Source organism: Gambusia affinis, linkage group LG11 (assembly GCF_019740435.1).
Source record: "Gambusia affinis linkage group LG11, SWU_Gaff_1.0, whole genome shotgun sequence".
NCBI lineage: Eukaryota > Metazoa > Chordata > Actinopteri > Cyprinodontiformes > Poeciliidae > Gambusia > Gambusia affinis.
Window position 1 is genome coordinate 24,111,063 of NC_057878.1, and position 25,513 is coordinate 24,136,575.

General features: G+C 35.0%; 1 protein-coding gene across 1 annotated transcript; it reads right to left on the reverse strand.

Annotated features, from left to right (window-relative positions):
- Positions 1–133: 133 nt before the first annotated feature.
- Positions 134–23,445, reverse strand: LOC122839611 (polycystic kidney disease protein 1-like 2). Its single transcript, XM_044131354.1, has 29 exons — positions 23,379–23,445; positions 23,078–23,215; positions 21,673–21,816; positions 21,330–21,454; positions 20,533–20,653; positions 20,242–20,373; positions 18,641–18,754; positions 18,122–18,236; positions 17,850–18,040; positions 17,526–17,756; positions 17,195–17,296; positions 15,926–16,104; positions 15,225–15,371; positions 14,400–14,599; positions 14,063–14,307; positions 12,450–12,636; positions 12,048–12,261; positions 10,707–10,950; positions 10,461–10,557; positions 10,244–10,378; positions 9,968–10,153; positions 9,049–9,379; positions 8,551–8,684; positions 8,322–8,449; positions 6,491–6,651; positions 6,165–6,375; positions 4,913–5,014; positions 4,582–4,713; positions 134–797 (listed from the first exon to the last, which is right to left on the reverse strand). Exons 2-29 carry the CDS (start codon positions 23,201–23,203, stop codon positions 603–605), a joined length of 4,629 nt encoding a protein of 1,542 aa, XP_043987289.1. The 5' UTR covers positions 23,204–23,215; positions 23,379–23,445; the 3' UTR covers positions 134–602.
- Between the last annotated feature and the right edge of the window lie 2,068 nt (positions 23,446–25,513).

Genomic DNA, 25,513 nt, shown 5'->3' on the forward strand with positions numbered 1-25,513 from the left:
AAGCTCCTACTTTTACTGCGAACAATGCCATTTTTAAATCACATAATTTGGCTCATTTAAACAGTTGTTTAGATGTTGTATATAAAAAGTGAGAGAAAAATGCAATAAAACTTCACCCAATGTGTGACCTCCTGCATTTTTATTAAAGTCAACAAATATCATCCTTGCTATGAAAATACAGAAACTAGCAAATAAATCTGTTGAGAATTATTCTGAAGTAGATGAAAAACTAACATAGATAAGGTCATTCAGACCCTCCAAAAAGCAGCTGCTATACTCATCATCAAAGAACGTGAAAGAAAGGAGTGAGATGCTTTTTAAAATTCATTCAGACTTCAGTGCTAGTAGTATTCTGAATAACTTATTCAAGCTTTATTGAACAACCTTTGTCTCGGTTTATTCAATTTTTCCTACTTCATACTAAAAGCCCAGAGGATCATATTAAACTATGCACAACTGCAAAGGAAGCAGAACAAGCTGCAGAGTAAGGAGAAATGTATATCTAATCTACAGAGTAAAGTTTTGAATCATTCTTTAGTGTAACAAGTAAAAACAAAAGAGAAAATTACTGCCTAAAAGCTTGACATACATCTCCTGTATATTTAGTAGTCAGACTTTTGATAAATGTTGTCTTCAACTGAGGCGTTAGTAAGAATATTCCTGTTCTTATTAAGGGTCAAGTTGCTGCTGCCCTCTCTGTCAGGCTCCATGGAGTCTTTTTCACTTTTATATCTGAAACCAAACAGGTTGCAGAGTTTCTTCAGCAGGAGGTCAACAATCTCTTCTTCTTCAGAGGGCTGGGCCAGAAGAAAGAAAATCAAAATCACTTTTCAAAAACAACAAAAACACAGACACAGGCATGAGCCATCACACTTAGGACCAACAACAAGGTTTTTACTCTTTGTTTTTCAGACACTGGACACGCTAAAACGTCTGGTTACATTTTGTGGTAAAACTCTGAGCCCTTTTTAATTGAAACAATTCTGCTGATAAAAAAATGTTTTAAGAACTTACCAGTTACTGTTTGAATTTAGGATTTGAACACAACATTAACTTTGACCTTTGTGCAAATGCTTTCAATATAGTTTTTGATCTTGCTTTTCACAACAAAATGCAGCAAAATTGAGCATTGGGACTTAATATCAGAGCATGTTACGGGCTAGTTTCGGAGACATTTCATACTCATTTTTGATTCACATATGCAATAATGAGATATGAAATGAAATTATACTAAATGGAAGAAAGAAAGGAAAAAGCTGCATAACACACAAACCATGATGCAAGCCTTTGATTTCAACAAAATATTTGGGTTTTTTGTTAGTAATTATGATAGTTTGTGATCTCCGGCATTAGGAACAGGTAATGTTTTCAGACAGCAAAGACTGTCTAGACAGCTGCAATTATACTGAAAAATGACATTACAGAACATTGCATTCAACAGATTTCCTCATAAAGATAAATAATGCTATTTCTGGCTCAAAAACATTCAATGAAAACATTTAGCTAAGATTATTTATCAAAAATAAAGTTTAATATGAAACAGTAAATAATCTTGTGCGTTTGAGAAATTAGATATAGCAGAAATGTCAGAGCATTTTAAAATAAAATAAAAACTTTACATGAGGAGGAAATCATGATTAATTTTTGCTCAGTTCTTGTTCATACTTTTGTATTTAGGGCTGTTTGTGCACATAAGGAAAAGCTGCAATTTTAACAAAGTAGATAGAGTGGTGTGAAAAAGTGTTTGCTTTGTTCCTGATTTCCTTGTTTTGTCAGTATTTCAGAAAATGTAACCAATTTAAATATTAGTTAAAGACAGCACAAGTCAACAAAAAATGTGTTTTGTAAGTAAAGGTGTTTTCAAGTGAGAGAAATAAATCCAAATCTACGTGGCCCTGTGTGGAGAAGAGATTGTTGCCCATACTTTCTTCTGGCCTATAGCTAATTCTCCATGTAGGAGTCTGCCATTGAACGCAAATGCTAGTTAGCATAGCCACAGACGATGGCTGATAAACAGTTTTCTGTAATAAATTGTTTCTCCACCATTAGCACAATGAGCAGGACTGACACAAGTGTGATTGACAGCGCTAAGACTTTTCTCCTGACTCTGGTCGTTTCTGACCAAGCTGTTTATTTTTGCAGATGGCAGGTGGACCGCAGGGAGAAGGCACAACATAATGACAGTTTTCACAAATATGTCAAAACATAATTCATATTAAAGTTCAATACTGCAGCCTTAATATAATGAGAGAGCTTTTTAGTTCCTAATACTGCCTCTGCAAACTAAGGCTTTAGCAGATAATGCAGATGAGCAAATGCCAAGATGATCCTGCCAGCTAAAAGAGTTCAAAATAAACAGATTAACTAGAAATAATGGCAGGTATTAACTGAAGAATTGAATGTTGACAATGAATCCGAATGTTTTTCAACAAACTGTTAGTCTGACGGTATGCACTGTTATTTGAGTGAGTTATAAAAGATTTATTTGTCATGTTAAAATAAGCTTGGAAATAATTTGTCATTAGACATTTTACTTTAAATCACAAAAATCTGGCATTTTAAGAGAAATGTGTAGAATTTTGTGATCCAGTATTTTTACCTTTAATATTAACGTTTGGTTCAAATCGATCGGCATCAGCCACCATCTAAAGACGCAGCAGTTTTCTCCTGTTCTCCAGATAATGCAGGTCAACTTGTGAACCAGAGTGATTGTTGCTAATTTCACTGTTAGGTTTGGCAGCAATCAGACCTTAAACTAGCTGTTTCTCCAAAGTAGTGTTTATTGACTTTGCTGTTCTCCCGTATGTATTACTAATGAAACTTGTTATAAAAGATAATTGTAGTGACAACAGAATGCAGTAGGGACCACAAAAATATTTTTATTGGTCCTCCTACTGGCTTGATTTGTACAAAAGTTATTCCTTTATCTACTATTGTTCCTTTTTATTTCTTTACTTGTACTCATTATAAAACTGACAGAAACTGTTATTATGACTACATATTTTTGAAATATTAATCTTTCTTTGCTAACAGCTTAAAATTATTTTCCTACACTCTTGTGTTGTTTTAACAATTAATATAAAAAATGAGACACTTAATTTAATTAAGTTATATGTTTAATTAAGTTATATGTTGTTCTCTCCAGTAAGCAAACTATCTGGAGAAAATATATTATCTCATGGAAACATAAAAATGCTTTATGGTGAGACTTCTCCATTAAGCTAGCATAATATTGAAAATAATCTTTAAGGATTTAACAGAAAAACTTTCTGAATCCATAATCAGTGACCTTTTTAAAAGTTATGACTTTTTTCATAACTAACTCATTTCTATTCACAACCACCTGGAACTTTCTTGATCACTACTAAAAGTCTTGTATTTACAGAACAATGGTAGCAATTATAATGAAAAATTATTTATTCATGGCAATTCTTTAAGCTTTATAATTTCCAACACAGAAACTAGGCCTTTTTTTTATTAGATAAAGGCAAGGAAAGGTTAATGAACAACAGAAAATCAGAGTCATTTCATTACAGATCAGTTGTTGGGTTAAGCAGAACAAACTGGTGGGTGAAAGAATGAAATTTCAGCTTTATACTTTGGGCAACTTTAAAGGGCAGAATGAGGAGGGGAAATGTTAACCAGCATTTGATTAGTGAACCGTGAACATGCCTTCTTAAAATTAATTCAGGTTTTCCCAGGTTCATGACTGAGATTCTAGTTACTGTCTCAGGCTGAGGCTGTTGAGTTATAACATAATGAGCATCTGTCAGGATGGTCCACATTTTACCTTCAAAACAACTCCATTGAATTTGAAAGAACATTTTGGATGTGTCAAGGGTTGACTAATGACTAGATAATGGAAACAGGTTCTCTGTTGCTCGCTTTCAAAGGTGAAACCATATTCCTATTCGTCAGGTTTGAAGCCTGGCTCAGTTTTGCATTTTGAGTTCTTGCACAGTTTTCAGATTTTCATGCACTTTCTCACTGATGTGTCGATGTCGTCAACATTATGCTGTGCTATTTTAAATGATTATCACTTTAACTGTTAGAGGTACTTTTTAAAAGCCCATCTAGGGACAAGTGCTGCGAATTAGCTGTTGCTATTAAACTGTAATTCAAACATGGGACTGCTGTTTTGTTCAGTTTGTCTATGTCGATGTGTGTCTGTCCCTACCAAATAAACTCAAATAAATAAATAAATTTGCTGTTGTTGGACAGTTTCTATTGTAAAGGCTGTGCGAAGACTGTGACTGGACTTTTAAAGAAGCTTGAATTCGAAGCGTTAAGATGATAAAGCAGAGCTACTTATCATGCATGCAGTCATAATCAGAGATGCTGCACCCACAAATCAACTGGTGATGGAAACAGGCCAAATTTTCAATGATCAATGATTGGCTGATTAATAACTCAGAAATCATATTTTTTCTTTTCAGTTAGAGAATTCACCACATGTAGCTTCTAACATATTGTACTTAAATTTTGTTTAATAAGAATTTACTTGTACGATGCTTAAACTCAAATATCCCGAAATGAGATAAAAACAGTTAATCAAGTAAAGAATTTTAAAATTAGTGTTACCTTGTGATACATTTGCTCCAAGTTTAGCGATACAAGAATCACTGAAATGAAGAGATTTAGAACCACAAACGTCATGAAGACAATACAGGAACCAAACAGCAATCCGCCAAGCACTGGGTAACTGTCCAAAACCTGGGAAATGATTCAGCAGATTTAGTAAAAAGATCTGAGTAAACATTGTTTTTTCATTTAGAAAAATGCAGTTCAATGGATCAGACAGTGTGCATAGTTAACTGTAAAACATCATGCTGAAGAATGCATTAAATACAGTTAATGAATCTGAAACATCTAAATGAGTCAAAAATCTAAAATATTAATTCACACCATTTACCTCATCATAGTTAAAGATGCCCAACTGCAGACTGATGATGGTCAGAAGAGAATCAAAGAAAGTTTTGTAAGATGAAATCTTCCAGCCATAAATCACGTTGCTCTGAAAAGATGACAACATGCGACAATTGACACATGAAACTCTGAAATTATTTGACAAGTCATAAAATTGATCATTTAAAAGTAATTTACTAAAACAACTATGTTTTTCTTTATTCACAATAAGAACAAATAAAGAATAACTTGCAAATAAAAGTATAAGTTTGAAATATACAATGTTTTGTGTCCAGAAAATAAAACTAAATAATTTAAGATGCTTGAATTTTTAACTGCATTCTTACACACTTTTACTTTATTCCATTGGCTAGACTTCATTCAAACTGAATTAACAGGGTATGGTCAACAGGTTCTCCAAGATTATTTGAATGCCATTGACTCAGATGAGTTCTGGAAAATTTCCTTTCAGTGTGTATTTGTATTTAAGTTGATCCAGCAGCAGCTCTGAAGCTTGAAGTTGTTTTTAATCAGCCCGGATGTCAGATTTGAGAAATATTTTAAGCCTCTGCCTGCATGCTTCTCTGCTCCTCCTCTGTTTCCTCTGTTCTCATTGCTCAAAGTAATGCCTGAAAAGCTCAACTTATTTTGCTCGAAGATATGCACAACTTTGAGTTGCACACATACACATGGTGCAAAACATATACCGATTTTTTATGTGTGAGGGGCCCAAGAATGTTATTGGTATGTTTACCCAGGATTTTTGTCTGCTGTTGTCACAATTTTGAACCACTAAAGCCTCCATACAGAACATTTCTGCAAGTTTAAAGCAGTGAGATGACTTTGTTCTATCACATTGTACTCTTCAAACAATCCAAACGACTTTTTCGTAACCCTACACAATCACACCCATATTCACAGATTTTTTTAATGTAATAATGCAGACTTAGTCAAGCGAGATAGGTGAGAGTGAAATTAGCATATTTTTTCAATTATGATTATCTCCTGTAGTGTGCAAATTGCATATCAAAACTTTCTAAAAGAAACTTCTATAAATTAAATAACTTTAATTTGAATAGTTTTATCTCTAATATTCATTTGGATGGGGAAAGGTTTGGAGAAGAAGCAGATTTTTTTTTTTACTTCAACTTACAACACTATAATTATATCTTTACTTATCATTTAAAAAAAATTCATGCTAGTGTATCTAATTAGCTAGGAGGGATGTTTGCAAGTTGAAAGTTTTGCAAGGTACTCACTGCAACTGAGTACGCCACTAGCGTGATCCCGATGATGAGCAGAAAACTTGAGATGTCATTCCATGCTCGATGCAGTGCAGCAGTGATCAGGTTTATCTTGGGGTTCAGTCTGAGAAGGTGCCACAGTTTTATAGTGGACAGAAGAACCAAGAAAGCAACCAAGTACTGAAGAACTGAATCGGCTGCAGCAGTTTCATGAAAACTGGCAAATCTACAAGGGCAGAAACAAAGTTTCACTGAGTTTAACATTTTAGATTATAAACACTGCTTTTCAAGCTCTATGTAGTTAGATAACACGATAAGATAGAGTTGGATGTTGCTCTCACTTGTCTTTGTGGTTTTGGTAGAATTTCATATCACGGTTTCCAAGCAGAGTCCTTTGGATAAAAACAGCAGTGGCACTCCAGCTCAGCAGGATGATGCTCAGCTCCAGAAGGATCCACTTGTTCTTCAAGTAAAGCCAGCGATGCTGCTTCAATAATTTGGCCTGTAATAAAAAAGAAAATGAAATAAATTAACAAATGACTGGAGCAAATGATTTAGGTGATTTCCCAAACAAAAGGCTTAAGAAATCTTTTTAACATTCAAATCTGTGATTACAATAAAACAAATGGTTTACTGTTAATTTAATGCTTGTTATTAAAATTTGAGTTGGTATAAACTGAATGATCTTGGAACTAAATTAGAAAAATGGGTTAAATCCAATGGTATGGATTAGAAAACTCCATCCAGCCCAGACGTAAAATTAAGAATTTACACTAAATCAAAGTGTAAGTGTTTTTCAAAGAACACCTTTCAAAAACAGACATTTTATAATGTGTATTCTGTCCAATTGCTTGTGTTGGTCTATGACAAAAACACAATTAAATGCATAAAAATTCATGACAAATATAAAAACTCCAAGGGTCACGAATGCCTTTGGAAAGCGATTTATATGTGAACAGATAAGTTTTCCCTTTCAGACATTTTCTCTGTCCAAATATCTTTTTCTCAGTTTTTCAGCTCAGGACAACATAAAGATCTTAAGGGACTGCAAATGAAACAAAACAGCATGTCTAATAGGAGTTAAATTACCATTAATAGTGGAAAAGGAGGTGAAAGAACATCATTACATTACATGTAGTATAATTATAGATGATAGAAAATTGTTACTATAAAAGCCAGAAAAATAATTGCCATAAGTTCATGACTTTTTCTTATGTGACAATAGGTGCTGTGTACCTACGTACTGGATTTGCAGAAAAAAGAAGTTAAAATTCATTACAGTAGAGTTAGAGAATTAAGAAATATCTTGTTAGACTGATCTAGTAAAACACATAAGCAGCATGTTCTGCACTGGTGCTATTAGCAAAGCAGACAGAAATCAAAAATCCCAGGTGGCACAAAATGTCTACTGGCAATTCAGATTAAAAGGAGGTTTTGTAGCTGTCTGCTGGAAAATTAGGTTTGTGGACCAAAGAGTATTAAAACTATTGAAAAAAAAACCATGCCTCAGGCAACTCCACCACATTTTGTCTTTACAAACCTGAACACATCCAAGTACATTTACTCAGTGAGGAGATAAACAGGTTTATAACTGTCTTCTCTTTATAAAATATTAATTTCTATAAAATAAATGTAGCTCGAGCACTTTTTAAAATGAATATTTTTTCACTTGATGAGAGTTTGGAGAGACTTTTAATGAGTAATCCATGACTTCCTGTCTCCTCAGGGTATGGAGGTGCCTATCATTAAACTGGAATCTCATTGCAAGGTTAATTCATCTGAGTAAATTATTTAAACTCAGGGAAACTCACATACAAATACTATTACACAAACTGTGATATACATTTCAAACATCTATCACTGTAATTTTTTTGGCCTGAAGCAAATGAAAAATCAATTATCTATTAGACAATAATTGCCAGTCTCCCCATAGAAGATAAGCCATGAAAGATTTGTTAAATAAATTAACGCAAAGCTGATAAATGTACGGTTTTTAGGTGTTAAAAACAATGGAAGGTGCTACAATTTAACTGTAGATCCCAGAAAAAACTCCAGCACAATTGTACTAGTGATATATAAACTTTTGAATCTTCTTTGTTTCGGCAGTAATTTTATTTAGTTCTGTAGACACTGCCAGGATTTACGAAGCACTAAAATGAATAAAGTGTTTACCTGCTTGAACATGTAGTAGAGAATGAAAAGCAAATAAATGATCTCAGAAGCCATAACAAATAAGTAAAGCCCCCCTGTTGATGGGTAAAGACGAATAGCCTGCAGATCACTGTAGAACTGAAAGGCTCCTGCAAAGTTAAAGACATGATTTACTGACACAGAAAAAGGAGAAATAAGCCTGCATTTTCCAGAGGATTATGCTGTATGTCTTTAGAAGAGCACTCCTTACCTATGGCTGAGGTCTCCATCAAGAGCGTGACGATACAGAAGAGGTTCACATTTGCATTGTAAACTGTGAACTCGACAAAGACTGCCCTCGTGTACTTATCAAGCCATTTATTATGGAAAAGATACTCAAGTGTGCTGTAGACAAAGAACATAATGTTTTAAGAGCTGTCAGTTTAAGTGTCTTAATTCTGTTTTTATTTCAACTCTAACAATTATGTTTGAAAGCAAAGTTTTACACTGTGAAGAGGTTGAAGGTCACTGAAAACAAAGAATTTACTTTTTCTCAGAATTCTGACTTTTTTCTAAAGTCAAAATTCTAAGAAAAAAAGTCAGAAATCTGACTTTAGTCATTCTGACTTTGTCTATATATATAATTCAGACTTTTTCTTTCAGAATTCTGAGGTTAAAGTCAGAAGTCTTTATTTTAGTGGCCCTAATCCTCCTCCATAATACTCTGTCAACATGTGGATTAAAAATATTTGTATACATAAATATACACCTGCTGGCATTTTTAATATCTGGTCCAAGCTCAGCTACAAATCCTCCTCCTCTGTAGAGCACCAGTCGTCCCCAGACTGGCAGACTCCTGAGTTCAGCTTCAGTCTGGTACATCCATGGAGAGGAGGCACTTTCCGAAATATTATTCTTGACAGAGTGATTCCAGCCAGCATCGTAGGAATCAGTGTCTTCTGTCTCCCATGAATAGGGGGCATGACAGTCTGGCACTAATCCAAGCATGAAACCTGCAATCTGACACGAGTTCTGCTGAACTCTTACTTGGCGAACACGAGCATTCCCCACCAGCTTGGAGTTTCCATCTGTGATAAATCCTACAGGAAAATATTTTAGACTTTTACTAGTACTGGAAAGAAAATGGCGCAACATTATTGCATTTTTTTACATTTCTAATAGTTGCAAAATCTTGTCTTTTTATTCTTTCTTCCTATCTTCACACTGAATATAAATTAAAACACTCCGCAATCTTTTTGGGAAGAAAAACTAAGACATCCTTCCCAATTTTAACAAGGTAAAAAAAAAAAAAAGAAGAATCTAAATGCCTGAAAGTGACTACAGCTTGTGTCACAAAATATTCTGTAAATGATAATATGGAACCACATGGGCTGACTTTCACAAATTCAATTTATGTAATAAATGGCATTAAGGTAAAGTTTAATAAACACAATCTGTTTGCTATCTTGGGATTATATTTATTTTTCCAAACCAGAGGCAGACATCTGTTTTACTGGGCAACATTAAGGCTGCAAATAGCCTTAATGAGTACCAACGTTTTGTACATAAGGCAATATCAAAGTTGTTCTGATAGAAATTCAGCTTTTAGACTTGAGTTCACCTTCAGCTGTTTTCCACAGAAGCAACTAGTGTGTGGGCACATTTTAATATTTTGGAAGGATTTCTACCTGGATATTCTCCAAAAAGGTTTTGGAGTAGAGTGGTGTTAGCCCAGGTAAAAACATCCTGAAGAGTCATGGTGTCTGGGACACTGTCAGAGAAGCTATTTTTAATGTGCTGTTTCAACAAAAAAGCATTGGGATCTCTCTGGCCATAGGCCACCACCAGTAACATCCACATGAACCCCATGTAAACTGCAACACAAAGTTTAGAAAAAGTCAACACAGCTTGCAGTTAACTCTGAAATCAACTAAATTACCACAATAATTTAACTTTATACTCACTCAAAATCTCACTGAGCAAAGCAAAGGCCTTCTGTTCCATAATCTTGTTCCTTTTCATTCTCTCGATGTCTGCAGGAGGAGGAGGCTCATACAGATGGTAATCCCAATGGCATGTTTGTTTATCTTTTTGGTCACCTGTTTAAAATGGTGAATGTTTGAATGTTTGTTGTCACTTGTTGGAAGTTAAAAGTGTATTTTTGAAGGATCACGACATTACCAGAATTTCTCCCACTCCTTTCAAACACCACATTTTGAAAATCTTCTTCATCGACTCGCTTTATTACCAGTGCAAAGAAAACTGCAAGACATATCACCTGTGGCACAGTGAATACATAAATACAAATTTCAAGGCAAAATCAAATCCATGAATTGTTTCCATGCATTATTTATGAGCAAGTTTTGAAACCAGAGCACCATAAATCTAATAGTTATGCTTTAGGCCAACAGTAACACAAAATCTTACCTTCAGTGGCTGAATAAAGAGAAGACTCTGAAAGAAGGAGATGATCATGGATACCAGCCAGCTGATGGAGCGTTCTTTCCCAAATTTCAATCCATAAAGCATTGTGAAATATCCTGAAACAAAACTGGTTCCAATCACCAGCAACCAGCCAACAAAGATAAACCACCAGGGCAGAAAGCCCAGATGCTGTGGCTTTTTCTTCAGAACACCATCATCATTTGAAGTGTCATGCTCAGAAACAAACCTGGAATTGGAGAGTTAAAGAAAGGATTTTCCATTATTTGTCAAAACAACATTACAATTTTCTTTATAGTTGTATTCTACTGTGCTGACAATAATAACTTAGAGATATTAGAGCTTTTCTTATTTGGTACCGCTTATCTCTTACTTGATCTATGCCAGAGGTAAGAAACAGATTTAATTTAGAAACATTTATACCAGTTCACATACTTAGTTCTTGTGATGCTATAAAACAGGCAAATATTTTCATAACTGTAATTTGTGTACTTTTATTAAAAGTCTTTTTTTCTGTTTACATAGCCTACAAGCTAGCATTAGCCTCTGACACAGTAAGACCTTTAAAGAAGCTAGAAAATCTAGCAACTGTTTTCTGTATTTGTGTTATTGACGATATTATATTCAGAACTCTGGGGCTGAAAAAAAAAAAAATATTGGCACTCATGAGTTCGAATGGTATTAAGACGGAAATAAAGCTCCACTAGAAAAAGTAAATACTGGTAATTTGTTGGTTAAGAATAGACCAAGCCATTGCATTTGTTATGATTTGTTGTTTTAAAGTGGACCCAAATGCAGCAGGCTAAAACGAAGAGTAGATCTTGTAGACTTAATGAAAAATGAACAAAAACTTATAAAAATCACAGGGAACCAAGGCAGCCAGAGCAGAACAAAAACCATATATCCAAGGAAAAGGACGGCAGGAAAAACAACAGGATTTAACAGGAGGAAACAACAAAGAACGTGAGGACCAGACGTTTAAGTAGTGGAAGAGTGAGAGTGGAACAATGGACCGGTTCTGATTTGCTAACTGATTGCAGGTGTGAGGGGGAAAAAAGAGAGAGAGAAAGAAAATTAATTTGACTTAAACTTTCACAAAGAATAAAACTAAGAGGAGACTAAGAGTAAAACATGACAAGAGTGATCGGATGAAAAATAACTAAAAGAGGAAACAAATATGGATGAAGGAAAATAAATCAATACAGGGAAAGAACAGAAACAAAAAGTTCTAATAACACATATATGACAACTCTAGTTCAGCCACTAAGTCTCAAGAAGCATTTTTAAAAGCTCAAAATACAGCTGTAAGTTTTTTTTTTTTTTTACTTCTCATGTTTAGGCTCATCTAGGTCCAAATGGCTGGAGGTGAAGAGCTGATCTTCAAGGTAGCTCTTCAGCCCCTGGACCTGCTTCAGGGCCTTATTGAAGCTGTGTGGGTCGGGGAAGCTGGAGGGGTCCATCAGGCTCAGCTCCTTTTCAAGGTTACACATTTGTCTGTACAGGTGCTGAATTTTGCTGCTCTTCTGCTCAATCCCCTCGGCTGTTAGCACAGTACACAAACACATTGCAATCATAACTACTAAGATATATTATGTTGGACGAATGTGAAAACTTTAAAAGTCTTATTTTGTTTATTTAGGGACTAATAGACCTACTGCTAGCATTTCTGAGCATCTCTACTGCTTCTGACCTGAATAACAACACCACTGTCGCAGGAGCAGGACCCACCTGATAGTTGACACTGAGTTTTTGTCTGGGTGTCATTGCTGCATTTGGTATTCTGTTTGAGAATTTCTTCCACTTCGGCGAGGACAGCATTAATGTCAGTTTCTTTTCCAGAACCAAACTCAGACTTGACGGATGGGATGTTACATTTGGTTGTCTCAGACAGGGACTGAAGAATTCTTGCAATATCCTAATTGTTCAAATACAAGATATTGTTCTATATACATTAGAAACACATAATGCAATGTAATCAGTATTCTAGTCATTACTTTAAACTCCTAAAGTCAATGCTTCAAAATGTTAATTTAAAAACTTACCACTGATTTAACCTTTATGCATTTTATTTACATTTTGAATGCTAGGGTGTACTTCTGAAGTGGAAAACAGAGGATGCATGGTTTGCTTATTTTTGTACATGTAAAAATCTAGAAAATATTGATTGTATTTGTATTCAGCACGCTGTAATTTGCCTAAATAAAATGAGCAAATGTGAAAGGGAGGAACTACATAGTAAATAAAGGTGAAAATAACTGGAATTACCCTGTTTGTAATATATTTTCTAAAAATAAATCTAGCAGTTGTATGAAGACCTTGGAGTTTCTTAGAAAACAAGCAACACATCCAGTAGATTTATCAGTGATAAAGTTGTGAGGTTTATAGCAAAGCTAGTTTGTAAGCTGATAATACAAGCTTTGAGCTGGTGATGGATTTTCTAATCCATCATCTGAAAATAAAGTCTGACACGACTGCAAATCTACCAAGTCGTGGTCGTCCATCTAATCAGAACGGGAAAGTAGGTAAGAGCACTGATCCGAAAAGCAGCTGAGAAACCCACTGTAACTCTGGAAAAACTGCATAAATCCACAGGATAACTATTATATGATTCATACTACAGAAAAAAGAACAAAGTCTGAAAAGTCATGTTTTCTGTTTGCCACAAACGATTTATGAGACACGACAAACACGTGGAAGAAGGTTCTCTGGTCAGATGAGACCAAAGTTGAACTTTCTGGCTGACATGCAAAACACCCAGAGTGAAACATGATGGCAGCAACATGCTGTGGAGGTGTTTTAGCAGCTTTCTTGACTTCAGCATCTTTTTGTCTGGCTTTCTAACCATACTGCCAGACATGGAAATACAAAGAGGGCGACAAAAGCAAATGATGTGGATTAGCAGTGCTTGTTAAATAATGGTGTCATTTGTTCAGTTCAGTTCAAATGAAAAACACTTTACAAATCCCAGAGAGAAATTAAAAGTTGGTGCAATTCATATTATACAATTATTAAATCTTTGAAGCTACTTGAATGACATAAATAACAAAACATTTTGTTTCTCTGTGGCATAAATAAAGTATTGTTTAAATGAACTCAATCAGATTTGCATTAAAAGGTTATTATACAAACTCAAATTTTAGGATTTCTACATGTAATAAATGTGAAAAGACACGTATTGTTTTTCCTTTGTATGTGCTTTAATTCGTGTTGGTCTCTCACATAAAATCAGAATGAAATACACAGAGGCTTGTGGTTTGTAACAAGACAAAATGGTAAAAAAAGCAGTGTTCAAGGTCTGTGATGGATTTTCTTTGCTGTTCACAAAGGCACAAAGCACTTACTTTTATGGTGGTGTCTAAAGTGGAGCTCCCAGTGCTGCTGATGGTAGTTCCTGATTTCAGAGAAGTTGTCTGTACACTGCTTTTTTGCTGGCAGCGACTTGCTTTCTTTGTTTTTCTTTGACAACAAGACGACTCCCGAGGGCGAGTGTTTCTGAAGACGCTGACTATGAGGATATTTATTGGAAACATGATGAGGGAACTTTGAACCCCAACCATGAACTGCTGCCAGGTGAACTCAAAATGACCTGAAAACATAGCTCTTGTGAGAGGAGCTTGTCTCATAAGGTTTTCTTTTGTTTCTTGAGGTATTGTGAAGTGTTAATAAAATTAGATGTACCCAAATCCATGACCTGATCGGAGGGGTCTGTTGGGATCCCATAAAACATGATGCTGGTCAGCATGGTGCAGAGTAGCAGTGAGAAACAGCAGGACACCCTCTGCACACAAGTAAAGTTGCTACTCGGTGGTCGACTGATCACAGAGAACCAAAGGTGTCCGTCACTGAAATCCTTTGCTGTCTTCATAAAGAACAAGTTACTGGAAGATAAAAGCTTCAATGTTAGTTATAAACATTTTTAAACCAAGAAAAACTCCCAATTAGTGAAGGATTAGCATCATTTTTTAATCTCTTTGTGTTGAGGCACAACTTTTGATGGGATTTGCGGCTTTCTGACATGTAAGAGTAAACAAAAAGCAATAAATCTTTGAGCCATCGGCTTAATTTTTAAATTGGGAACCATTGCAAAGAAAAGAAAATATCAGTTATTTCTGTTCTTAAAAAAAAAAAAAAAACTAAAAAACTTACCTGTTAACTGTAATTAGTTCACAGTTCAACAATTAAAGTAACCAATTTAATTAAAATAACTTAAGACTGTCTAGGAATCTTTAATTATAATAATATTTCACTTTGCATCCATTTGCTAATTAATTCTCCTATAACAGACTATTTTTTCCAAAAGTTTTGCTTTTCTTCCAATAAATTTTATGTTTCTTCAACTGAAATCCAAGCCTGGTATTGCATCTGATTTACATTTGATTTGACTTTTCATTGAAATTCAAATGAAAAAGGACATCCTACGATTCACATCTGCTCTGCAGACTATAATTGTGTGCTTGTGTATGTAATTGTGCATCTCATTTTACTGCTACATTTCTGCTTTACCTGAATTTCTTCAGATCCATCTCTGTCGAAACAGGAAAGAGTTTATCGAGGCAGCAATCACCCATGTCTACTGCGAGCCAGGAGTTGCATAAAATATACCATTTCTGCTCTGTCTGTAAATCCTGCACAAGGACGTTGCCCACAAACCTGAAGGAAACAACAAACATTTTATCTCATGAAGTCAAAATGTTTTCATTTTGGAAATATTACATGTCAGCCCACAATGTGGTGTCACACGTTAGATTAATAAGTTAGAACATGTGGATTTTATGACGCCAACTGTTTATGTGAGAGTTAACAAGTGTATTGTGTATTTTCCAGGCACAAAGTTACTTGACTGTGCTATAAATCTATATACTGTATGCATTCATTTGTTAAAATGCTGTATCAAACATAATGTAAAAGAAATATGACTTTGCAACAGGACTCATTAAAATTGGTGCCTCTATCTCTTTGAGAAATTTTGTCTTCAGTACATTATTTTGTCTACAGAATTATATTTGATCCTAGAAATTTCGACATTTGAACTGAATGAATCTGCTTTATGTTTTAATAAAAATATGTATTCATAGCTAAAACTGTTATCTCTGTTGTACATGTATATATTTATTATACAGTCATGACATTAAACAGAGAAATTCTTATTACGGTAGTTCATCCTTTTTTCTTTCTTTTTTTAAAATATTTTTGTGATTTCTCACCAAGCAGGATGGTTTCCAGAATTGTTGTGCCACAGTCTGATGCCCTGCAGCTCTCCCAAAGAGGATGGTGTGGTCAGCAGGAACAAATCCACGGCTCCACGCTCAAACACGGGTTTCTTTGGATCAGTCAGGTGATGAGGTCTACTGTTTCCGTCTGCACCCAGAAGAGTGACTACAACCTGAAACAAAATACTGCATCACAAGAATCCTGTGGTTCTAAACTTTATTTGCACATAAAAACTTATAATTAACTTATTTCTCTTATTATTGTGATGTTTAACAAGTAGAAATAATTTGACTTAAAACAAAAGACATTTGGAGAGAAAAGAAAAATCCATGTTTTTAGTCAGCCTATGTAAACTTCTAGTTTCAATTCTACATATTTGTGCATTGTTTACCTTATTAATTAAATGTACTGAAATTAAGGATTTGGTTTTCAAATGTTATTTCAGTTGAAGATTTATTTATCTTTTTCAATTTACCAGAGTTAGAATTATATGCTCGGCAAATTGCTGTTTATTGCTTGTTAACATTCTTCCAGCAGCGTGACCTCAACTTATATGAACATATTGTTACACAAAATGAGCCCCCGACACAGAAACAAAAGTTCAGTCAATGTTTACCCTTTTTATTATTTCCACCAGTGTTTGATGCAGAATCTGGTCTGCTTAGCTTTGAAATGCTCTGGTGTGTTTCACAGATGGACACAGATAAAATGAAAGTGATGCTGACAGACAGAATGTTGGCCGGATGTTTGGGAAGCCGGGACTAAGCAGAGCTGAATCATGACTTGTTTACATGATTGCTTGTAGGCCATAAAGTGAGTTGGAGATTAAATGATTCGTTTGGGTTAAACTTTCGGCGTCTGAGATTAGTTTAGCTGATAGAAAATGATCTGAGTTTTTGAAGGAACAGGCTTAAAGGATGAAGCATGTCCTTATTATTTATGTTATTCAAAACCCCTGCAAATTAAATTTTCCAGACAGAAAATCAAAAACTTACATGCTTTTTAAGCAGCAAGTTAACTGATGCTGCAGCATGTATCTGCTGGAAAATACTTATTAATGATTCTTAATGGATTCACTAACCTGCAACACACAGGATTGTACTGTAGTTCTTTTATTTGTTTTCATTGTGTGCATATTACTAAGATAAAACTCTCTAAGAGACATTCCAAACAAGTTCCCAGATCATTTCTGAGAAAATTTTTAAAAATTGGTGTTTAAGATCCATTTATCCGAAATAAATGTACATTAATATTTTCACTACCTGAGAGGAGGTGGAAGCTCCTATGCGATGTCCAGTGCAAACACACAACAGATAGCGATAATTATCCATGGGGTCATTGTCCTCCAGCACTGTCCCCTTCACCTGCATGTGAGTAAAGTAAACTGATCACCAATCCATTCTTTCATTCATGTCAAACAGGGCTTACTTGCTAATAAAGGTTTCTTTACCTATCAGTAAAATAGCAATCACATACATAGATAACTTTAAATTCGGTATATGAGCAGGAGAAAATTCTAAATTTCAGGATGCTCTAAGTAGACTTTAGACATAAATGTTTTCATAAAGTGGCGTTGGCAGTGATAGACTTTACCTTGAGTGTGTCTTTGATGTCTTTTCTTCGTGCCCACACAACCACGAGGAGGTAGGTCACAAAAAGAGCCCCAACAAAGCACACAACCACTGGGTTCTCAGCAAAGGTCGCAAAAAGCTCAGCAGTGCGTGAAGGGTCGACAAGATTTGGAGTTACAAAGAAAGAGCTGCCAAAAAATGTGAGGTGGTTGCACAAGCACTGGGTGACTAAATGTGTGGTTTTGACACCAACCTTGAAGAACAAACAAACGTCATTATCCCAAAAGAATCTAAGCAGCATGGTATTCTCAAGATCTGCTTCGTAATAGTAAATAATTATACTTACTCTGCATCCAGAATCCTTCCAGTCCAATAGAGTCTCATTCCAAAATTTGCATGAGGATGTAATGGGGGTGATAGATAATGTGGCATTGATAGATTTCACACCTGGACCAACAATAGGCCTCACCACAAGATAATGCAATCCAGTGTTTCCCTTTAAATTTGTGGGATTAAGAAGCCATGTGTATCTTTCTTCTGAGTCAGACAAAAAACATATGCTCAGGTAAATCCCACAAATATCAGATGTGAAATATAAGAGAGGAAAACTTTTATTACCTTGAGTAGTTCCCGGAAGAGGCATCTCTGTCATCGCTACATACTTTGTGTCAGTAGGGTAATCCATGTAACCAAGGAACAGTTTGAAGGGTAAAGGATCCACAGAAGGCACCATCTTTAAAACATAAAATCAATCTAAAATTCTTTAGTCATCTACCCAACCACAGACATTTTTTGTATGAAACTTTTATATGGTAGACCAACAGAAGAGGCACATGTGGAAAAAGATTTAGATTTGTAAAATACTGTGGGTGGCGGAAAACTACATCTTAAGAGAAAACTGTAGATAAAAGAGTAACAAGTGAGGCAGTGTTCTGAATGTTAAAAAAAAACAACCCTACAATAATCATTGATATCAAATTATATGAAATGTATCTCATAAAAGGTTTTTCAGTCAAATCACTCAGCCCTACTATGGTCAGGGTTATAAAAGTATGTGAATGGTTATTTGCAGAGGTGATCTTTTAACCCACAATGAAATATCCATTGTATGTTCAGTACATAAATATCTAAGTGCACCTTTAAAAGCAGAGTGGAGTCGGCTGAGGGAACATCTATGGCTGTTGTGCTGGAGTTCCCAAGATCCAAAACTGAAGTGTTCACTTGTTCTCCAGCGGGCCTTGGCAACAGAATCTATGGAACCAGCCAAAAGCAAAAAACAGATGAAAAGAATATAAATATTTTACTGCCAAACAGCAAACTGTTCTTACTGGGTTCATAATGTTCAGCTGTAATTATATGTAAAATTAATTCACCACATTAATTACAGGTTATCAAGTGGCTACTTGATTTATTTCAAATGATTGTTTATGCATAAGTAGTTTAAACAGAGCAGATTCTGTGTACTTCTGCGATGGAATCATAAATAAACATAATAGTTTGTTTCAGATATTCCCATGGTTCTGATTAGAATAACAAGTGGAGTAAAATGTATTCATCTGTTTTGATTGGAATAAACTAAACAGGAAGAAAAATGTGCGCCATTTTCTTTTGACAGTTTTTGCATGAATAATTTGTGATCTTGTGACCCCTAAAACAGTACATCCTTGGACAGGTGTCAGGAACAAATGCAACACAATTTGCACATCAAGACTCTCAGCAAACCCAGGGTTGCAAAGCAGGTAGAAGTAGAAGTCTATTTTTATGTTATGGACTAAAGTTGAAAATCAAAACTGCCTCTTGTCTAATTTAAACACAAAACTAATTTCATTCTGGCAAATAAAATTTGGTTCTGAGCTATATTACCCAAGTTTGCATTTTATAGAGAATTATAATAAAAAAAACCTCTGTATAACTCTGAAATTACTATGAAAAACTCATACCCTTGCCACCTACAGGGTGGAAAAATGGTTTGCTTTTGCTTTGAAGGGAATTTTCTCTTTTTGAATTTGCTCTTCAGTGCATTTTCTAGTTGAAGATTGTGTGGCTGTGACTAAAATAGAAGTCCTACAACACAAATACTGCTCTTAAAACAGCACACCATTGTTTCAGGGTATCAGCTACAATAAGAAGGGCTAGTTTTAGGGTGCATTTATTCACATTTTCTATTACACTGATATAAACTATCTCATTCAAATAACAAGGAAAAGATAACAAAAAGTAACAATCCTTGCAATACTTCATTACCACAAGGCAAAAATGCTAAATTTTTTTATCCTTATGCTTTACAGGAATCACTTGTAAAACTTAATCTGATGTGCTTGGTTTGAGTGTTTCCACCAAAAGCTAGAATGTTTTAGTTTTTAAATCAGAGGGATGTAAACCTCTTTGGATCTAAAATAGGAATTTTCCTGGGGAGCACTTCAGAGAGAGTATAACACTTGCAAAGAGATGGAAAAATAAAAAAAATCTTTTCCTTCAGAAGTGCCAAAAAGATGTAGCAAACATTATTATTTTGACATGACTTGTTGAAATGCTAAGCTGAAAACCTCAGTTGACAAAAAGTATGGCTGGAGTCAAATTAGGAATAAGCAATTTTGGATTTGATTTGTTTTATTTAAAATCATATCAAATGTCCGAAGAGGATACTTGTCTCAAAAGTCCTCTCAGTTAGGTTTGTATTTTAAAATGTAATCACAGTTTCAAACAATTCCCCAATGCTGCACAGCTGCAACACTGACCTCAATATCTTCATTTAAGTTCTCCACAGGGATACCGGATCCATCTTGTTTTGTGAGGGACAGACCACCTATCAGTCCACTAATGTTTCCTTTCTTGTTCCAAGAAAAGGGATTTTTATCTAAACTCAACATCTGTTGTTGTATTGAGAGAGCAAATCAGGGTTAAATCTCATTTAAAGAAAGACATGTTAGAAAATTGAAGACCTCTTTGATCAAATGCGCACAGCATCTGGAAGACACCTGCTATTGGCTACACTCTGATTTCACATGAAACAATTATTTTTGTCTTACCCGGACATCCACTGGCTCATCTGATGGAAACATGTCAGATGAGAGTTGTGGCAGCGAAAACGTGGGCTGAGAACTTAAATTAGCACTGATGGACTCTTTGTGTAAACTCTCAGGGTTTACTCTGTAGGATAAGATCAGCAGACACATTAAATCTAGAGTTACGGTAAAAATAAAATGACTTCATTCGATTAATGGGCTTGAAACATGAGGAGCGACTAAAGTTGAGCATTTTTCATCATTCTTGTGTTGCATCACAAATCAGTTTATATATTTGAAGACTAAATTTCACATGATTGAATGTTGCCAAGTACATAGTCCCAATTTATAACACCTTTAAGTAACAAACTATATCAAACATTACTTAGAAATTTAACTTTGTGATTTGATGCCTTGAAATTGGCCTCTGTTTCTTTGAGGAGCTTCTGCGCTTTCCAGTTTCAACATGTCATCACAACAAAGCTCCTCAATGATGCCATTCTTTGAAGCATTGAAGCAAGGGGTAGTTCGTATGATAACCTCCGCAGTTTTGCAGTTCCACTAGGTGTTTGCTAATTCCTGCTGCCGCTAGTCTGGAGGAACTGAGTGATATATGGGACCTCTGTGGGATAGAATCTCAGCTGGAGACTGCAGCTCCATAGCAGAGCTTTGGGTAAATAATCAAGGATTTCTCAAACATGTATAAATGAGTCAAGGCAACACTACAATAACCTAGCATAAATCTAAAAAACATCAATTTTGCATAACATCCTCCTTTAAAAAATGCATGCCTCAGAGTTTAGAGTTAAAGTCAAACCTACCGATTGACAAACAAACTGATAGAAGGTTTTTGTATTATTATTGGACCTTCATTAACCGTCATTGTTTTCAACAAAGTGCTCTGTATGATCCCCAGAGCAGCAAGCAGAGCGTCAGAGATGTTTTTCTGTAAAAGATTAAACATGTTAGTTTACAAGGTTCTCCAAAACTGAGTAATACTGAAAAACATCGACCACTGAAACCAGACAGTATCTTCTGAACCGATTTTTCAGAAATGACCAACAATAGTAACTACTTTAATAATTAAAATCCACAGAAGTGTTTATGAAATCTGCCAGGTAGATGTTAATCCCCACTGCGTGGGCTTTCAAGTTGATGACTCACGTTGGAAGAATACTCCAAAATCATGCCCACTCCTTCCACAATGACGCTTGCAGCGGTGATAACATTTTCTTTGTCTTCAGCTGTGCTCACATTCATATCCAGGACAGATAAGCTGAGGTTGGCAAACAATGCGGCAGCATCAATCTGTGGAAAGATATCGACTCAGAGAACTGCAATCAGAGTGGGGCGTCTGAAGATTATTCTGATTAAATTTAATTGATTGTGTAGTTAAAATTTATAATTAGTGGCAGTGACATTTTTGTGTATCATAAGAATAATAAGTAATCTAATCTAAACTATTAAAGTTAAATTAGAATTATAAGTAATTTCTGTACATAACAGTGGAAACTATTCCAACTATCACACCTACACTTAAATAAAATCAGCCCAGAGATTTTCAACACTGTGTTACATCACCTCTATTTGCAGTAACGTAATGTAAAAGGATAACTGACAGAGGAGAAACTCATTATGCTAGATGTTATGGTGGGTGATGACACATACCAAACTGTTTAAGTTTAGAATTTAAAATGGTATAACTTTATTATTGAAATATTTGCAGCAGTGTCTGACAGATTGGTAAATTTGTTTCTGTTGTTTTTAATGTCTGCAAAAATGTAAAGCAGGAAAACTCAATATTTCTGGGACTGCTTGTTCTTACATCACTCCCAGAGCGTTTTAAAATAAAAAACATAAACCATCCAGACCAGACAATGTGGTGTGCCTTAATTTTACTCAAAGAACTAACAAGAAACATGTAAGATTTATAATATTTATGTTTTTTAGCTCAATTTATTGATAAGAAGGACAATGTAAAAGTAATATTTCGCCTTATTTTCTTTTCTAAAACATTTCTTTAATGGCTTTAAAGAACATTTGAACAGTAAGGTCCATGTCTGAAAGCTGCATCTCAAGAGCTCTCCAGAACTGGACTTGATGACTTTAGTGTTTTCAAACAGATCAACATACATGCCTAAGTATGAAGGAGCAGGGCAGCAGCATGACATTCACATTCCTTCAAATCCACCTTCTAACCTCAAATCCTCCAGATATTATTAGTAATTCATTGAAAACAGCCACAATTTAAACCACAAATCACTCTGCCAGCATGTGAGGAATAACTCTTACATATTTCATGTCCCTCAGTTTGACCTGCACAACCTTTGAAGACCTCACACTAATCTGCAGGATTTAACTTTTTATGGTTTGTCTAATGAAAAGTCTTACTGATGGTCATGGCCAAAGCTACCATCTGCCAGGCAGGGGACTCCAAACTAATCCTTCCACCTTAAAAAATTAAAGACTGGACAGAAAAGCTCTGCTGTGCACGAAGAGTAGATTTGTATCAATAGTTCTTATAATTGTGGTTCAAATTATTCTCTGAAAGAGTAAAATGTTTAATTACCTGTGCAGACAAGCTGAGTTCATCGTCTTTCTGAATGAGAGAAGTAAGTCCTCTGGCTACCACTTGAGTTTCTTCTGGAGTTTGTGCTGGAGATTCATTAACTATGCCAATCATCAAGTCCAACATCTTCTGTCTGAGCTTTAAAACCCAGAAGTTATGTATTTAGAAAATAAAAATGGCATTACATGAGATAAACACACAGTTATAGCCATGAACACATATTTGGGAGAAGTGCTAAAAAAGCAAGAGGCTTGTTTATTGAGTTAATTTATATGGTGGCAATTGACAGCAAATCTCTTACAGAAGAACATTTTTGAACACTTCCTGCTTCCCTCTGTTAACAAGTTTAATGAAAATGCAGATTTCTTTTCCCAGCAGTTCTTGGCACTTTCCCACTCTCCCTAAAGTATCATAAACTGCTTTAATGACCATGGTATCAGTGTGCTTGATTGTTCAATTAACTGGCCTGAACAACAGAGAATCAGTAAACAGAAAATTTAGAGATACCAGAGTCAACAATGCATATGAAACAATTCATGTTTCACTTTTCAAAACTGAGATAATCAATTAAATACATTTCCATATATTATTTTGTTGAAATACACCTCTCATCTAAAGAAATTGGGGCATTAATTATTCAAAGCTTCTGATAACCTCCCCACACCCTCCACCCCCCAAAACCAGTTTTACCATGATTGCTACTTAATGTGTTTCTAAAACTCTCTGTGAGAGTAAAATCCAGTATGATTTGTTTTATCACCACTTTATCCTTCATATTTCTGTTTTCATAATGAATGTTAATTTGGACATTAGAAAATGTCTACATAAATCTGCCTAACACAAATCCCTTACAGAGAGTTTACCTCTTGTCGATCTTCTTTTTCTGATTTGTCAGTTTTGCCGTTTAGATTTTCAGCCACGTTGTTAAAAAGTTCTCCAATAGAAACAGCTGATAGTAGACCTTCACTTTTCAGCTTATCCACAGCATTCAGTACCGCTGAGTCCAGACCGTCCACTGAGCTCGAGTCTGCTGCAGCATCCAAAACCTGTAAATAATGAATTAACTCAATGAGGTCAAACGTAAGGCGGGTTAGGGGGGGGGTCAAAATTAAATAAATAACTATACCATAAAATACATATTAAATCTACCCTTTTAAATAATTAATTTAAGTAATAAAATGTCCTTTTAAAGACAACTTTTACTTAAACATTTAATTATTTCACTGTGTATTTATTCATTTCATGGCTCCTGATGTATTTAATATTTAATTATTTTATGGTAAAATGTATTATTAATAAAGTATTTAATGATTTTATGATACATTTAATATATTTTATAGTACATTTATTTATATGAATAAATCTATATAAATAAATAGATTTATGTAAATAAATTGATCATAAATAAATATCAAACTTATTTAAGCAGTTAAATGTTTATCTCTTTAAAAAAATAAATATAGATATAAGCAGATACACAATAGAAAATATTTATATATTAAAACAATTTAATATTTATTTTATATTTAATTTATATTTAAATAAAAACACTTATTTAAATAAATTAATAATTTAAATTATTTTTTTTAATAAAAAAGAAAGTAAATTTAATTAAGCTTTCTTTTCACCACCTGCATTCTGCCTTTAACAAACCTGTGTGGTTAAAGTGGTGCTAACTTCATAGCTTCTGTTTTTTGCTGTTGCTGTTATGAGGAGTTTGTTCCCAGCGCTGCTATCTCCGACAGGAAGGTACAGAATCCTGACTTCTCCGTTTTTACTGCACAGCAGATGCTTTTCTGATAAAATTAGAAAAAAAAAAAAAATAGAAACTGGTGATGGTTGATATAAATTTCATCAAAATGTGCAACTGAGTTAAAGATAGATAATACAATATCAGTCAAAGTCAGCAATTACTTACTCTTTGTCTTAAAACAGTACTGACAATTCAAACATGGCTGGGCACCAGAGCACGTTATGCTGTAAGGATCAAGTATAGTTCCAGTTGATGGTGATATAGTGCATGAGAGGCTTTCAGAAACCTCAGTGGTTGGTCTGGAAGTTGATGCACTGTGAGAAGTAAGAGCCACTGTAGTGGTAGGTGTGCTAGCTGTTACAGCTGAAGGTGTTGCTGCTGAAGTAGTTGCTACTGAAGGTGTTGCTGGTGAAGGAGTTGCTGCTGAAGGTGTTGCTGCTGAAGTAGTTGCTGGTGAAGGAGTTGGAGCTGGAGGAGTTGCTGCTGAAGGTGTTGCTGCTGAAGTAGTTGCTGGTGAAGGAGTTGGAGCTGAAGAATGTGCAGTTGGTGTTGCTGCAGGGCTCCAGGTTGTCATGCTAGCCTCTGTTGTTTCTGGGTCACTGCTTGGATCAGGAAGATCTGTAGATGGTTCTACCGGTATGATATAGGTTTTGTATAATAGTTTCTCATCCACTTTGGAAAGA

Coding starts and splice junctions, on each gene's coding strand:
- LOC122839611 (XM_044131354.1), bottom strand. CDS start 23,203: ATGTTGGACTTGATGATTGGCATAGTTAATGAATCTCCAGCACAAACT. Junction 12,262..12,449: donor AACTCAGTGTCAACTATCAG/GTGGGTCCTGCT, acceptor CTGTGCTAACAG/CCGAGGGGATTGAGCAGAAG. Junction 798..4,581: donor TGGAGCAAATGTATCACAAG/GTAACACTAATT, acceptor CTTCTGGCCCAG/CCCTCTGAAGAAGAAGAGAT.